The 16941-nt window shown below is 42.4% G+C and overlaps 1 protein-coding gene across 1 annotated transcript; it reads right to left on the reverse strand.

Annotated features, from left to right (window-relative positions):
* Positions 1–291: 291 nt before the first annotated feature.
* On the reverse strand, positions 292–16559 carry klhdc4 (kelch domain containing 4). The gene is made up of 13 exons (XM_079247497.1): positions 16357–16559; positions 15483–15574; positions 14514–14592; positions 13180–13278; positions 11560–11696; positions 11326–11418; positions 9166–9328; positions 8951–9029; positions 7353–7561; positions 3210–3438; positions 2909–3097; positions 2601–2729; positions 292–564 (listed from the first exon to the last, which is right to left on the reverse strand). Exons 1-13 carry the CDS (start codon positions 16453–16455, stop codon positions 392–394), a joined length of 1770 nt encoding a protein of 589 aa, XP_079103623.1. The 5' UTR covers positions 16456–16559; the 3' UTR covers positions 292–391.
* Positions 16560–16941: the final 382 nt, after the last annotated feature.

A 16941-nucleotide genomic window follows, 5' to 3' on the forward strand; every position in this document is an offset into this window, starting at 1 on the left:
TTAAACTCCAGCATTCAGCAGCAGAAGCTACTTGTTTGATCTATTTAGTAGCAAGAATCATGACTGTACGAGAGGTAAAAGTTGACACAAAAAAGGTTTCCTTCTCCATGGAGAGTTTGGCAGTTTTTCAGCTCGTCTTTTCTTCTTCGCTTCAGCTTTAGTCAAATATTGGACTGGGATTCATTAAATGAGTGCAAACAACTCCAAATATGTGCTTTTAAGTAAGAAAATGAAAAACACCAATGCACACATGTATAGCAATAAGAGTTTTTTATTGTCAATAAATGTAGAATATTGGAACTACAGAGTGAATCACATCCATAGATCTGATAGAAAAGGCAACCAATTACAAAAGCATTTGCACACACTCGCACACAGTTCTGCATGTCCGTTACTGGTCTTCATAGAAGACTTCAGCCATGGCGAGGGCAACTTTGGCCACCTTTTTGTCCTTGGCATCGGGGCCCATGTTGGCACGCGCGACTCCAATCCAGTACTGCTCCGTACGTTTCTGGTAGTCCGTCACAGTCTCCCCGTCCTGCACTGCAGGGTGCTCTTCATCATCTGGAAACACACAAACAAACAAAACAAAACGTGACATTCATCGTTAGAAGATCTGCAGCGCATCCGACCAGATGAGCTGCAACGTTGCATGAAAGCGTGGAACTTCAGCAGCTGCATCGTTGGAGTTTTATCCACCCTGAAGACTGGAGTCAGCATGACGGCGCCTGCCACGTTGTAACCGTTGTCACATGACCCACTCCAGACAGGACTGTAGTGACTTACATGTGCTCAGACTTGTGTTACTGTTTATTAGATGAAGTAATTTGTGCTGCTTTTTGCGTGAAAAGGGCTTTATAAATAAAATTTGACAGTTGCACCTCATTGACCTTTGTGTAAACGTAAGAAAGCAAAGTGGTCATTAAAATCACGCAGGACATGCAGTTTGGGGGGGGGGGTAACATTAGGATCAGGACTCGATTCAGACTCTGCAGGTGAATTTAAGTTGAGTCCTGTTTTTAGTATTCAAGGTATCTGGAAAAGTTTAAAAAGTGATTCAAGCCGTCATTTCTTCCTGTTGGGACTGAGGTGATGGACTTGATGTTGGAGAGGGACCGTCCTCAGTCGTGCATCTGTAGCTGCTTCGTCGTGGTCCTGGTGTTTCCTGGTTTCACTCCACTGCCTGTCTCTGTACCACAGTTTCTTGTCATCTCTTGTGTCTGTTTTAAATGTTAAAATGGTCTCGCTGCACCTTGCCTCTCTGAGCTTCTTCCCCCCTACTTACCCTCTCAGGCCGTCAGGTCAGCTGACCAGCTGCTCCTGCAGGTGCCGAGGTCAGAGGGGACAGGGACTCGTGTCAAATTTAAGTTGGATTTTCAGCGTCATCAGACTTGAGTCCGACTCAAGACTGAAGACACACAAATGATCTTTTATGACATATGTCATGTATTCAGCAGTCTGTCTGTCTGTCTGTTAGCAACACAACTACAAAAGTTAAGGACAGATTATGATTACATTTTCAGAAAATCTCAGAAATTAACAAAAGAAATTCTGTGTTCTCTGTCGGATCTCCTGCCTGCAGCTTTTCCTCACACGGCCTGTCGACAACACCGACGACCGCTCGCTTGTTGCTGCAGCGCTGCTGAAACTTCTGCTTATAAAACCTGATCATGGGGAAAATAAGGAGCTGCAAGCTGCAACGTGTGATGAACAGGACCCAGCGGTTGAGACATTTCTGAGCATTAGTTCAGGGATAACTGCAGCCAGGAAATGTCTAAAAAGCTGCAGGATTAGTTTAGAGTTCTCTGTGGGTTCAGATGGATTTTTGTTTACATTAAAAACTCTTGTTTTATTTGTATGTAAAGAAGCAAAGGTACTTTAAATGAACGACCAGTGCCGTCTGATAAAAAGTGAGCACGGATTTAAACAGGTTTGAATTTATTTCATCTGATTTGTGAATTTTACTTGTTCTTATGTCGTATAGATATACGTTGGATTGTCTTTATAGTGTTTAACATTCATGTGCGGCACTTTGTTTCAGCTGTTTTTATGAATAAAGTTAACACAATGTGGGTTTGAAATTAGCCGTTTTGGGATCAGTTGACTTTCAACCAATCAGCATATAGAACCAGCTTTCCCCAAAAAGCTGCTTTTATAGTTTTGTGAAGAACGTTGTACATCCAGCTACCCAGAAAAAAGAACCCTGATGTCAGACGACATCATTTTTTATGCATAAACAACCAGAAAAAAGTGCAGATTTATTTTCTGCTAATGCGGCTGCAGGGATTAATGCAGCTTTTATGGATTTTGTTCTATTATAACCCTGCAGACTCCACAGGTTTCTCGTAGGAGAAAATCGTGTTAGCGGCATCAGCAGCAGATGGTGATGAGATGTTAATCTTTAAAATAAATATCATATTTAAGCAAATATGTAAAGCATGTAGAAGTGCACAAGAAGTCTGTTTGAGTCGTAAAGTGAGGAAAAGTTTCCCAACAAGACGCTCCGCTGGCTGCAGATTCCAAACCTGTTCAGCCAAAGTTGTCGTCCTGCTAATGAGAGACGAAGAAGAGACCCATCAGGGGAAAGAATAATCTCTTGCCTTCCTCGTCTTCGCTTTCCTCTTCAGAGTCTTCTTCCTCTCCTCCTGCTCCTTTCGCCCCGTCCTCCTCCTCCTCCTCCTCCTCCTCCTCCTCCTCTGACTCAGACTCTTCCAGCCACTCCTGCACCTCTGTGGACACAAAATCATGAATCCAAATGAAATCTCTCACCCTGTCTCACCCCTCTTATCATTCTGCTCTTCAAAGATGACGAATCGGCAGACGCCGGCTGATCCGGGGCGCCACGCCGAGATGATAAGAGACTACGTTTTGTGTGTGTGTGTGTGTGTGGGGGGGGGGGGGGGCTCACTTGGGTCCATCTCAACCAGGACCTCCCACTGCTCCATCTTGTGCAGGTCCAGGCAGTAGAAGTCATTCAGGGTGACCTGGCGGTCTCCCACCTCAAACATCCCTCCGTACAAGTACAGCTTGCCTTGACGCACTGTTGCCATGGCGCTGGACCTCGGACACGGCTCCACCAGCGGGGCCGAAGCGGATCCTTTCAGTAAACATCGCATGGTGTTGTAACATTACACAAACTATTTGCTACTTTCTATGTTTTCTTACACTTAAAGCTGTTTTTATGTGTGTGTGAGTGCTTCTAATCTCACCATCATCCTCTTCTTCCTCCTCCTCCTCCTCCTCCTCCTCCTCCTCCTCCTCTTGACAACTGGGAATTACTTCCTTGATGGTCATCACTGTGCCGTCCTCGGTGACAATCTCCTTGACAACCTCAGTAGGTCCTTGAGATGCCTCTTCCTCCTCCCTTTTTGCATCTGCCTCTTCGTCCTCAGCTCCTTTCTTCCCCCTCCGCCGTTTCTTCTTCTCTGTTTTATTTCCCTGAACAAAGACACAAGAAACCAACAAGAGTTTCATTTTACGCCGCAGGGTTCGGTCCTACAGCTGCAAACAGGAGAGGAGCAACATGTGGATGTGTGGAGTAATTCTCCTCCTGTAAAAGATCATTCAGGTTTATTCTGACTTGATGCAGTTTCCAGTTAATGGTCCAGTGTGTAGAATTACTGACATCTAGTGGTGAACAGTGAAACTGTTCAAAGGATGGTGTCCATCAGTGGCCAAAATTTTTCCAAACACGGGTGGGTGGATCCAGAGTCAGCTGAAAGTGAAGTGGGGTGCCACAGGGTTTGTTTTTATGTATTTGGAAATCCTAAAACAAATCCTCAAATAATTCATGTAGAAAAAGTTTCAATCATTACTCACAAAAAAAAACAGACTTTTTATGTCAGAGATACCTATTTATATTACACCATTAGCTGATCCTAAAATGCATGACGTACGGTGTACGGAGATTTGGGGAAACAAACAATAATAAGTAACTTCGGAAATTCATTCATTCATTTTCCAAAGCGCTGAGTCTGATTAAGGGTCACAGGAAGCTGGAGCCTATCCCAGCAACCTTCTGGCGAGAGGCGAGGTTCGCCCTGGACAGCTCGCCAGTCCATTGCAAGGCGACATAATAAGATTAACAACCATTCGGACTCACTCCTAGTGGCAATTTATTGTAACCAGTTAACCTAACATGCATGTGTTTGGACGGTGGGAGGAAGCCGGAGTACCTGGAGAGAACCCACGCATACACGGGGAGAACATGCAAACTCCACACAGAAAGGCCACTGACCAAACCCTGAACCAGCAACCTTCTTGCTGTGAGGATACAGTGCTAACCACCATGCCGCCATGCAGCCAGACTTCAGAACTTTTATCCTGGAAAGATTAAAACATGATTTCTTGGAATAGTGATAAAAGATGCATATTAAGATTATTCTTTCAAAATTGGATGTTAAATTAAGCGGCGTGTGATGCACTTTCTTTCCACCATAGAGGAACCAATAAACCACATCTGGATCTTCATTTTTGTAAAGTTATTTGAGAAAATAAACATTTTTGTCATTGAGCCTAGATTTTGTTCCTCTACAAGTTAATTGGAATGTCTGTTTTCAAGTTTGCCAAAAGTAAAGTCTGAATTTAGCTTCATGAAAAATGTCAGCGACACTGGTACATGGGCAGGTAGTTGTGTGACAGGAAGCAGAAAAACATGGAACACCATAGAGATAAAATGTTATTTTAAATGACAAAATCTCCTTTTGTTAATGAAGCGCAGTCATTAGATCAGGGGTGGGTAACTCCTCGAGGGCTGCAGGAGTTTCCTGCTGCAACACACCGACTCAAATCTAAGGATAATTAGCAGACTAGTGCAGTTTGTCAATTAGGCCTGATGTCTGTCAGGTGTGTTGTAGCAGGGAAACACTTGCAGGTCTGACACGGAGTTTACCCGCCCCTGCATTAGATGATCATGGTAAAACAACATCCATCATGTACCAGGAAACCTGCAGAGCTCTGATGACACTGAATATCATGAATGAATACAACCAGAAGGCAACAACAGCTTCTAGGTTTAATTTCTGCCAGATCTCCCGTGACCTGGCTGACCGGGTTAAAGTGATGCAGAGCAGCGCATCGCCCCAGGAGAGGCGGTCCTCCGCTCCACACAGCTGATTCCAGCCATTATATGAGGGTGTGTGATAATAACAGCATGACAGAAGGGGAATGTTTTCTCTGCTGCTTTCCCAAACGCAAATCTGTGAAAAGTGTCGAGCAGCAATGTTAGGAGGAAACTGCATAGACCTGGAAACTCCAGGGGAGCCGGTTATTTCCAGGAGTCACATTTGTCTCGCAGCTTTCCAGGCCAGAAACTCTATGCCATTCCTACAGGAAGGACATGGATCTCAGGCTCAGGCAACAAGTCTGCAGCCTCACCTTCGTTTTATTCAAGCTTGTGAATTTGTCTCTGCACAGCCGTGTCTGCAGACAAGCTGGAACTCGTCAGCATATTTATAGATCCAGTTTTTATTTCATATTTGGATTTTTTTTTTTTTTCTACATCAAACTAATTCCGACTTTTTTTTAATTTAATTGCTTTATTCACTTTCATTACTATTTTAATTACCCCTATGTATTAGACTTATTTTTATTACGACATTGAAATTCTTACTTTTCTAATTATTTATCATTTTTTTGATTGAAATCATTTCTATTTTATAAGGCCCTACATGGATAAATTGGAGTTATTGTTATGTAAACATGCTGCACCACTGGGAATATCATTGATTCAATGCAGAGATGGATTATCTGGATTTACTGGAAGCAAAGTTCATGAGAAGCGGGTGGAAAAGCAACACACGTGTCCTGTGTGAACTCGTGACAACAGCGGTTGCCACGTCAAGACAGAAATTCCAGTTATTGAGATGATCAGATGAAAAGACAGATGTGCAAAACTCCGTGTTGCACATCACGCTCAGCAGCAGCTGAGACCACACTGACCAAGGAGAAAGATGAAAACCCAGCTCACTGATTGGCTGGGCTGAAAATGGCTCCTTCACCACAAGTCCTGGCTTTGGGTTGGTGTTTCCACACAGTGAGGTTTTCTGTTCGAGCAGCAGGAGAGTCAGCGACACGTATGTCGCGTCACACGCCATTTCCTCTCTTTGATCCTCCGGATGGTCCATTTATGTTCCCACTATCAGACCAGAGCTGGAAACAGACCAAGACTTTTCAGGTGGACCAAAGTTCATGTATGTTGTCCAACCAGAGTCCGAACGCGCGTTCACACTGCTGCAAAGGAACCAGACTATCTGTGGAAGCGGACCACACAGCACCACTGTGAATGTGTCCGAAAACATGGGTCCAAACTGTAAAGTACTGGTCAAACGTTTGGACACACTTTGCTTCAGGTTTGATGGCTTTTCTGCTGAAACCACACGAGCCACAAGACTTGTAAGTAGGGATGCATCGATCCACTGTTTGGAAGTTCCAATACCGATATCTGAAATGTGAATATCTGCCAATACCGATATTTGCTGATACCAGATCTGTTTATGTGAACATTATTATGGTTATTACTGTTGTTATAACTGTGTCAGATTTCATTAGGTTGTAATAAATGACCCATCCTTTCTGAGGTTACCTCACCAATTACAGATCTAACATTACAGATCTATTTCAACAAGTTTTATTCTGATTTGGCACATTTTACCTAAATACAACTTTAAATGTGTGGTTTTGAAACAAAGATCTGGCTTTTAATGTCACAAAAAATGTCATAAAATTCAAGGCATTTATTTCTTTTAAAACACGTCCGAAGCATGTCATCACACACATCTGCGCTGGCTTGACTAGTGTGGTATCGGTACACTTTTATTAATACCAAGTCCAAGTACACACGCTTGGTATTGAGTCGATACTGATGTCGGTATCGGTGCATCCCTTGTTGTAAGATAACCTGGTTCAGGTTTGCTTTCCATCCCAACAGTTCTAATTCATGGGTCGACATCCTGCAGGTGTTCCCATTTCCAGACACACCTGGATCACATTAATCGGATCCAACAGCCCATGAAGTTTTGCACAGTGACTGATTCCTTTGAGTCAGGTGCGTTGGAGCAGGGATACATGGAAAACCTGCAGGACATCGGAACCTCAGGGTCTACAGCAAGACGAATCAACGTTTAGCTTTTCTGCCCCTCATTTCTGGAACCAGTTACCAGAAAAGCTGAAGTCTGATCGAAACTTTAGCTCTTTTAAAAGTGAACTGGGTAAAGTGGTTGTTGATGATGATGATGATGATGATGATGATGATGATGATGTGTGTATCGTTTGTGTACTTTGCCTTCTGCGTGAAAACAAATATAAAACAAATTTGTTGCGTCTGGATGACAGACTGGAAGAGTTGTCCTCACCCTGAGCACACTGGGGAACCAGCGGTTCTTCACCGTGTCATACAGGTACAGGTCGTTGTAGAAGTCGCCCTCCAGCGTCTCCTCCTCTTCCTCGTCACAAACGCCACCGAACAGCACCGCCCGCCCCGCCGGACCCACGGCCAGAGAGAAGCCGGAGCGAGGGGGGGGTTTACTACCAGAGGGGTTCACTCTGGACCAGGACCACTTCTCTGCAGGACCAAGAGTCAGAACCAATCAGAAACACATCGACAGGTGCAGCACGACGATCGTCACAATGCGACTTCTTCACGTCACGATGCGACTTCGTCACGTCACGATGAGACTTCGTCACGCCGCGACGATCGTCACAATGCAACTTTGTAAAGTCACGATGAGACTTCTTCACGTCACGATGAGACTTCTTCACGTCACGATGAGACTTCTTCACGTCACGATGAGACTTCGTCACGTCACGATGCGACTTCGTCACGTCACGATGCGACTCCGTCACGATGCGACTTCGTCACGTCACGATGCGACTTCGTCATGTCACGATGAGACTTCGTCACGATGCGACTTCGTCACGTCACGATGCGACTTCTTCACGTCACGATGAGACTTCGTCACGTCACGATGAGACTTCGTCACGTCACGATGCGACTTCGTCACGTCACGATGCGACTTCGTCACGTCACGATGCGACTTCGTCTCGTCACGATGCGACTTCGTCACGTCACGATGAGACTTCTTCACGTCACGATGAGACTTCGTCACGTCACGATGAGACTTCGTCACGATGAGACTTCGTCACGATGCGACTTCGTCACGTCACGATGCGACTTCGTCACGTCACGATGCGACTTCGTCACGATGCGACTTCGTCACGTCACGATGCGACTTCGTCACGTCACGATGAGACTTCTTCACGTCACGATGAGACTTCGTCACGTCACGATGCGACTTCGTCACGTCACGATGAGACTTCGTCACGTCACGATGCGACTTCGTCATGTCACGATGAGACTTCGTCACGTTGCGACTTCGTCACGCCGCGACGATCGTCACAATGCGACTTCGTCACGTCATGATGAGACTTCTTCACGTCACGATGAGACTTTGTCACGATGCAACTTCGTCACAATGCGACTTCGTCACGTCACGATGAGACTTCGTCGCGATGCAACTTCGTCACGCCACGACGTTGTCACAATGCGACTTCGTCACGTCATGTTGCAACTTTGTCATCTTGCAACTTCGTCACGTCATGCTGCGACTTCGTCACATCACGATGCGACTTCGTCACGCTGCGATGCGACTTCTTCACGCTGCGATGCAACTTCGTTACACTGCGACTTGGTCACGCTGCGGCTTCGTCACGTCACGACTTCGTCACACCACGGCTTCGTCACGCTGCGGCTTCGTCACGTTGCGACTTCGTCACGCTGCGGCTTCGTCACGCTGCGGCTTCGTCACGTCACGTTGCGACTTCATCACGCTGCAACTTCGTCACGTCACGACTTCGTCACGCTGCGGCTTCGTCACGTCACGTTGCGACTTCGTCACGCTGCAACTTCGTCACGCCACGACTTTGTTACGCCCGCTTTGGCTTTTCTCAGTACCTTGTCCGTCTTTTCCTTCTCGCTTCAGCAGAAACATGTCGGAGTGGATGGTTCCCTTCTCAACGTCCTTCTTCACTTTCTACACAAACACACACACACACACATCAGTTACACACCACACAAACCAACATCACCACCGCCGAGGCTCACACACACACCACACACACACACACACACACACACACACACACACACACACACACACACACACACACCACTTTAGAGTATCCGCCGTAGATGATGACGCCCATGCCATCTGGCGTGGAGGTCATCTGGCAGGCGGAGCGTGGGCAGGGGGCGGAGCCAGATGGAGCGAGGCGTGACCAGGAGAAGGTATCCAGGGAGAAAGCATAGATGTCGTTGTAGTAGATAAAATCCCTGCAGGGAGAGGAGGAAACTCAGACATCTGCTCTGCATCTTCACGCCTTCTTTGACTCCATTTTTGGGTAAAACTGATAAAAAGTGACTTTTTAAGCTTTCTGTAATCATGGAGCCTTTTCACACACGGGACAGTCCCGGTCGCCTCCATCTGCTGCGTGGACGTCCATCATCTCCATATGAAGTATCTACACCAGGGGTGTCAAACCCCAGTCCTCGAAGACCAGTATCCAGCAGGTTTTTGTGGTTTCCCTCCTCCAACATGGCTGATTCTAATCAAATGGATCCAACAGCTTCTTGTTTACCTATTTATTCGTTCTGGTTAGACGTGTCGGAGCAGGGAGACAACAGAAACCAGCAGGATACTGGCCCTCGAGGACTGGAGTTTGACACCAAACATTCATGACTGCGTCTCTGTTTACTTATGAAACCTGAAGGCAATAAAAAGATGATATTGAGGTTAAACATTATTATTCTTTTTTTTTTTTTATCCAAATTGTTCTTCAGTGTTTTTAATGATAAATGGAACAAAAGGAAGTTTGTGTGAAGTGGATTATTTCTGTTAAAACTACAGTCAGAAGCAATTCAGTACGTTTTCCATGAACACAACCACCTTACTGCTCATCCCACATCTGCATTTTCTCGTCAAACGTGGCTCCATTTAAAAAGGAAATAATCAGGTTCTTCTGCAGCAAAAGCTTTACTAGCAAGAAACATTTTTACAACAAAATATGATCCAACAAACACTCGTTTCCGAGCTTTTTAGGTTTATTTTCTCTGTATGCTTGGAAGCATAAAGCATTGATTCTTAACGCTTTAATCAAGTTCTTCTGAACTTTTCGTTATTTGCAGTTCCTCAGATTCTGTAGAAAAACTTAATTTCCTTTAAAAACCAGGCTGAGAAGCCACGGGGACTGAAACAAATCTGACGTTTCTGGATGCAAAATGAAAACTAAGCATTAAAGGAAGTGCAGAGATGTCTTCCAGCTGAGTTTTTTCTTCACAAGTAAACTTTACATGTTAAATTAACACACTTGGTTCTTCTGGTTCCTCTCATGTTGGTTCTTCAGAAGCAGCTGAAGTGATTTAACTCACTATTATGACATCATGTCATGTCAGAAATGCCTGAAAATCATCCGATACATAATCACTGGTTCTTCCTGTGGAACGGAGCTAGAAGGACGCTCCTGCATGACAGAACGGTCATGCCAAAGCGACCTTGAGTAAAGAAGGAAGGAAACAGGATGTGACTGGGAGGTGGCCAGGGACCAGTCCAGCCTTGGACAGCGTCCAGGAGGAAGTGAACGTCTTGAAAAGTGCTGAGTAAGGGATTTAAAACTTGATTATATTGGTAGTAATGGTGTCTGGTTGATTTGAACGGTTTGCTGCTGTTATGGCCCTGATGTTATGACCAGACTAACCATTCTCCCTGCGGAGGTTTCAGACGGACGTACCAGCAGACGGCTTGGTCTCTGCAGACACATACAACGCAACACCTTTCCAGGAGTCATGAGACGTCGTTCAGAACGATAACTTTCTACATCTTAGTTACTTTATGTCAGTTCTGCTTCATTTCTTTTCATTTTTCAAATCTTCACTGTGATTTTAGGTTAAAACAGAGAAGTTTGATTAATCAAAGACAAACACGTTTCTTCTTCAGTTCTTGTCTTCATATGGTTGCCATGGTTACCAGATGCGAGTTGACCCAAAACATGGAACAGTTAACTAAACCAATAAAGAAATCAATCAACTTCTCCAAGCACGGTTTTTGTGCTTTTAGATGAAATGACATTAAACCCTGATCATGGTGAAGATAACCCTCCGCAGTGTGTCTAATCATCATGTTTATACCGGTGGGACCTTTTTATGCAGCAGGTTGAAACAAACACACCGCTTCTTCCAGTTTATTTTAAGGATCAGTTAAGTTGTTTTTCCCTTCATTCATTATAAATTCATTATAAATATCCGTTACAATTAAACACAAATTGCTTGTTTACCTGGTGCTCTCATGGAAACCTCCAAACACCAACAGCTGCCTCTTGCTGAGGACCATCCGGTGGCCGCTGCGCCCTGACGGGCCTCCAGGCGCTCTGGAAAAACACGAAGCGAATGACGCTCAGATTCCAGTTATAAACACCAAATAAATAATCAATCTGCAACATTTATTTAACATTTTTCCTGTTTTATTGACATTTTAATGATGTCAGAATTTACTTCTTCTATTTTCGTACTTAATGTTTTCCCACGTGTGTGTCGCCAGGTGCAGCACCCAGAGGTCCTTGTAGTGGTAGAACTGCTCCCCGTTTGGAGAAGCAAACTCCCCCCCAAACACCCAGAGCTGGCCTCCACCCTGTGGAACCACCACCGCCTGCAGGGAGGAGAGAAAGGAGGCGTGGCTGCAGAAAAGCAGAGATCAGGAGGTTTTCGGTCTCCTGGTTTGTTTGGTTTCACTGCAACAGGATTCCTCTCCTGCTTGTGCTGTAGAGCTCTGCCCCCTAGTGGCCAACACTATGAATCACATGACCAAGTCCTGATATGCAGTTGTGCTCATATTTATTCAGACCCTTTCATTAAAGAAGGAAAAAAAAAAACTGTCTGTAAAAAAGGCTGAAATTGACTAAAGTCATAATAAATAAAAATTTATGAAATGAAATTACAATTTTTTTTTAATTCTGGTTCAATACAAATATTGTTTTCTTAAAAAAGCAAAGAAATTAGATAATTTATTACATATTACATGACAAACTAATATTTTGTTGAACAATCCTTTAATGTTTCCGCTCCAGTCAGGTGTTTTCTGTTCCTCTCAGTCAGACTTCTGCACCTGTTGACAGGTATTTTGTCCCACTGTTCAACAGAAAAGTCTCTAATTTGTCAAGGACACATTTGTTTGTTTGTTTGTTTTCTTTCTTCAGCTCAATTCAATGAAAAAACAGTGTCTTATATTACTAAATTATATTTTTGCAAATTTTTAGTTATTGTTCCTTTTTTAAGTCTCCAGTTATTTGAGTGACTGTTGTAAATTCAGCCTTTTCTTTAATGAAAAGGCATGAATACATCTGAGCACAACTGTGTGTTTACTTACGATAAGGTCTGCATGATATGGGAAAAAACTTACAGTAGATATTTTTGTTACACGGCGATATATGTTGTGATCTGAAAAAACAGATATTTTCAGTAGACGACTTGGATGGCACTTTGAGTTCTGCTGCAGTCCTGCCATCGTGCTAAAAATGAACCTGCACTGATCTCACCTCTCTTTGTGCATTTCACAGCCACAGTTTTTCTTGTTGTTATCTTTCATTGTGACCTTTTAATGTGCTACGTTCTGAGTTAATAAGAGGTGTCCAAAGTCGGTCTTTAAGGGCTGCTGTCCTGCAAGTTTCCCATCTATCCCTGTTCCAACACGCCTGGCTTCCAGTGAATGGATCCAGCAGCACATAAAGTTCTGCACAATGACTGATTAATTTGAGTCGGGTGCGTTCAAGCAGGGATGCATGGAAAACCTGTAGGATTGTGGAGACTGGAGTTGGACACCCCTGGAGTAAATGTTTAGTTCTATGATGTTACATTTACAAATGCACACGCTGGAGCAGTGGTAAACAAAAATGGACGGGCTCCCCACCTGCGTCTGCAGATTGGACAGATGGTTACATAAACATGATGTGTTCAGTTGCCTGTGATGTGACTATTACACACATGTACATTACAATGACAATGCTCCAACAATATGGTGTGCAGCTTTACTTCTTATCATGGAAATACACACGGCACAATGTTTTCTGTAACACTTAAGTGTCCTGTAGCATCCATACGTCGAGTCACAAGGATCCCTGTGGGGTGTAGTGTACCTGGTGAGAGCAGCGTGGTGGAGGAGGGTTGGGGATCTCAGATTTAACCCAGCTGTTCTTCTTGATGTTGAAGAAAAACAAATCATTGTACAGATACGTCTGCAATAAAAGAAGCAAAAACTGAGTTTTAAAGCTGTTCGTTGTGCAGCCAGAACATGAAAAACTGTGCAAAGGCTGGATGGACCAAACCAGATGTCAGCAGCTGCAGGAGAGCAAGCTTTGTCAGAAAATAGAGACTTTCAGCGCTGACAAGACCAATTTGACTCAGACATATCTATTAAAAAATGTACATTTTGATCTGCATATATAGTATGAAGCTAACTAACATAAACTATGCAGAAAAGCAGCTTTCATGTGCATGCAGACCATAACATGACAGAAACATGAAAGATTAAAATACCAAGCAACAAAGATCAAGGTGAACAAAGTGTTCCTCGTCTAAAGAGAGCCATGTAGAAAGTTACAATTCATGAGGAAAAACTAAAACAGATAAATGTTCTCAGCAAAAAGCTGAAATTGTCATTTGTATATATAAAGATTTAACCATTGAATAATAGATTCATAAAAAAACTGCATATTCCTTTAATGATTTAACCCTTTCATGCATAAATAAATAAAAGCAATGCAACATTATTTACAGTATTTTATCTCTACAGACATATGCAATTATTCTTTTTATTTGTTTATTAGTGATATTTAGAATTTATTGTGATTTATTCTAATGTATTATATAAAATATTTATAATATATAATCATAATTATATAATGTAAATCTTGTATAAAATTTTCTTTTCCTATTTATCACAAAGGCAAACTTGTGTAATTACATTATGATCAATTATATCATACATTTATTTATTCTCCGGGGAGTGGAAACGTATAGGATGACCCACTAACATCCACTGAAGTGGATTATTTACAAAAATACCATCTTTATTCATGAATATACAAGATGTAAATGTTTAATGTAGTCGTTTGTTTTGTTCTGTATGTATGGTTTTGTTTTGTATGCTTCAGGTTCCCTTAATAAGCTTTAAATAGCCTCTTTGGAAGACCTGATTCACACACATGTACATCTCACATGGGATTCAACAAGCAGACAACACTGAATGTCCAAAAAAATCAGCATGTGCGTGTGAACAAATAAATGAAATGAGTCAACCATACAATTAATTGTGAAAAGGAGGAATAAGATGAAGCAGCTAAACAAGCCAAGTCAGATTACGCAAAACAAATGTTAAATGTTGAAACAACTAATCAGCTGATCCTTCATTCTTTGTTGAAAGAAAAAAAAGAAAAAGGCAGCGATACATTGAATTTAAGAATTTAAATACCTTCTTTCCATTGAAGTATTCTCCACCAAACAGGATGAGTTCGTCTTTCTCAGGATGGGCAGAGAGAGATGCGTTCAGTCTGAAACGGATGAGACGAAAGCATCGCTGATGAGAAAGTTTGAATAACCGCAGCAACTGGACCGCTTTGGGAATCTAAATGGTTCGAGGTGGTTTTGTTGGAGCCAATCAGCACATTTTCTAACTAATTTTCACTTTCATCAAATCAAATCAAACTTTATTTCTCTAGCATTTTTCATGTTTAAAAAAAAACAATACAAAGTGCTTCACAAAAAACAATTTACATCAAACAGATAAAACACACACACACACACACACACACACACACACACACACATCCACAGTCCCCTTACACCCACCCACAACCACCCGTGCCCTATAACAGTTAAGAGGACGAATGGCCAGGTACATGTGTACCACATAAGGAAACAATATCCTCAGGGTGCATCTACACAAAGGGCGACCCCCAACCAAGACCACCCAGGCCGTCACCATGGGGGCCACCCGATTCCGGGCAGACAGGACCCACGCCACAACTGTAAGGCTGCAGTGCTGGATCCCGACCCACCAGACAGGGACAGCCCGAACAGCAACACCCATGCAGTCAGAGCAGGGGCAGCCCAATGAGGAAGTTTACTAAGTTCAGAGTAAAACTTTCTACTTTTCCAGAGGTGGTTATCATCAAACTTGTTGAGATTTTATTCATTCTTTATTTATTTCATTTTCCTTTGGGACATTTTACTCTGCAGTTATTTTTATCTATTTAACAGTTTGAACATACATATGATCTTTTTTATCCCTTTTTTAAAGTTTTTTTTGTGATTTTATATTACATTTTAGTTTCCTTTTTTAGTAGCTTGTGTTATAAATACATTTCTATGAGTCTTGTTTCACTTCATGTAACTTCAGATGTCCCCATCATGGCTGGGGGGCCAACATGAATCATGTCACCTTGGTGATGGAGGGGGACATGTTGTCTCTACAACTTGGGTCTTCTTTGCATCCAAATTCTGAAACTCAGCAATGAGCGCCTCCAAATCTTCCTGGTGACAAAAATTAGGTTAAAGGACTTAAACAAAGAGAGAGAAGGTGTAATGCAACTCATCTTTAGTCACTGATTTACAGTTGTGCTCATATGTATTCATCCCCTTTCATTAAAGAAAAGGCTGAATTTAAAACAGTCACTCAGATAACTGAAGACTTAAAAAAGGAGCAATAACTAAAGATTTGCAAAAATATAATTAAGTAATATAAGACACTGTTTTTTCATTTAATTGAGTTGAAAACGAAAGAAAAAAAACAAAACAAAATGTGTCCTGGACAAATTAAAGCACTTTTCTGTTGAACAGTGGGACAAAATACCTGCCAACAGGTGCAGAAGTCTGACTGAGGGGAACAGAAAACACCTGACTGGAGCGGAAACATTAAAGGATTGTTCAACTAAATATTACTTTATGACTGATGTAATATGTAATAAATTATCTTATTTGTTGGCTTTAAAAAAAAAAAAATTTCTATTGAACTACAGTTAGAAAATAATGTAATGATTTTCATAAAATTTTATTTACGGTATTCTTACTTTAGTCCATTTTAGCATATTTTACAGGCAGCTGTTTTTCCCCCTTCTTTAATAAAAGGGTCTGAATAAATATGAGCACAACTGTAATAATAATACTACACTCATGTTCTTATATCTTGCACCCCATTTACTCAGCAGTTTAAATGACCCCATTAGCACATCAGAATAACATGCTATAATATTTAAACTGCTCTACATCTAACAAAAACAAATATTAACACAATGCTGCAGATATTTAATTGTTACCTCCTCTCTTTTGGACCTCTTTGAAACCTTTTTCTCCATCTTGGCAGCGGTTTTCTCTGCTCCCTTCACCTTCTTCTCTTTCTTCCCCTTTTTCCCCATGATCCCTATAATTATCGGACAGCTAATGTCAGCGTTCCTTTTTTAATTACATGAATTATTTGCCTCATTGAAGCCCAAACATGCTCCACATGCCAATCGGTGCTTTTTCTCTGAGAAAAAGGATTTACTTCCGGCAACAAACTGGCGACAGTCAGGCAGGAAACTGCGCCCTCTACCGACCCGGAGGTCACACTGTTACTCACCGCAACACAGGTAGGTAGATGTCATGGACTGGTAATAAATATTTATTCATTCATAGACGGTCTGTGGTAAATGTACGACCACATAGGGGAAGTAGATTCTTAGTTAGATACAAAGGTGTAGAAAGTAGAAGTAATAGTAAAATAAAAGTTCTGCCATGTTTCTGGAATCTGCATGTGCATTTAGATCATGCTCATCTACTTCATCTACCTTACAGTGGAGCTGAGCTAATTAAATTCAGCTGGTTTAGTGACTGGTTGGAACACATACACACACATATTATAG

The sequence above is a fragment of the Telmatherina bonti genome (assembly GCF_933228915.1).
Source record: "Telmatherina bonti genome assembly, chromosome: 2".
NCBI lineage: Eukaryota > Metazoa > Chordata > Actinopteri > Atheriniformes > Telmatherinidae > Telmatherina > Telmatherina bonti.

Coding starts and splice junctions, on each gene's coding strand:
- klhdc4 (XM_079247497.1), bottom strand. CDS start 16,455: ATGGGGAAAAAGGGGAAGAAAGAGAAGAAGGTGAAGGGAGCAGAGAAA. Junction 15,575..16,356: donor AGAGGTCCAAAAGAGAGGAG/GTAACAATTAAA, acceptor TTTTGTCACCAG/GAAGATTTGGAGGCGCTCAT. Junction 11,697..13,179: donor CACCACGCTGCTCTCACCAG/GTACACTACACC, acceptor TCCTCCCTGCAG/GCGGTGGTGGTTCCACAGGG.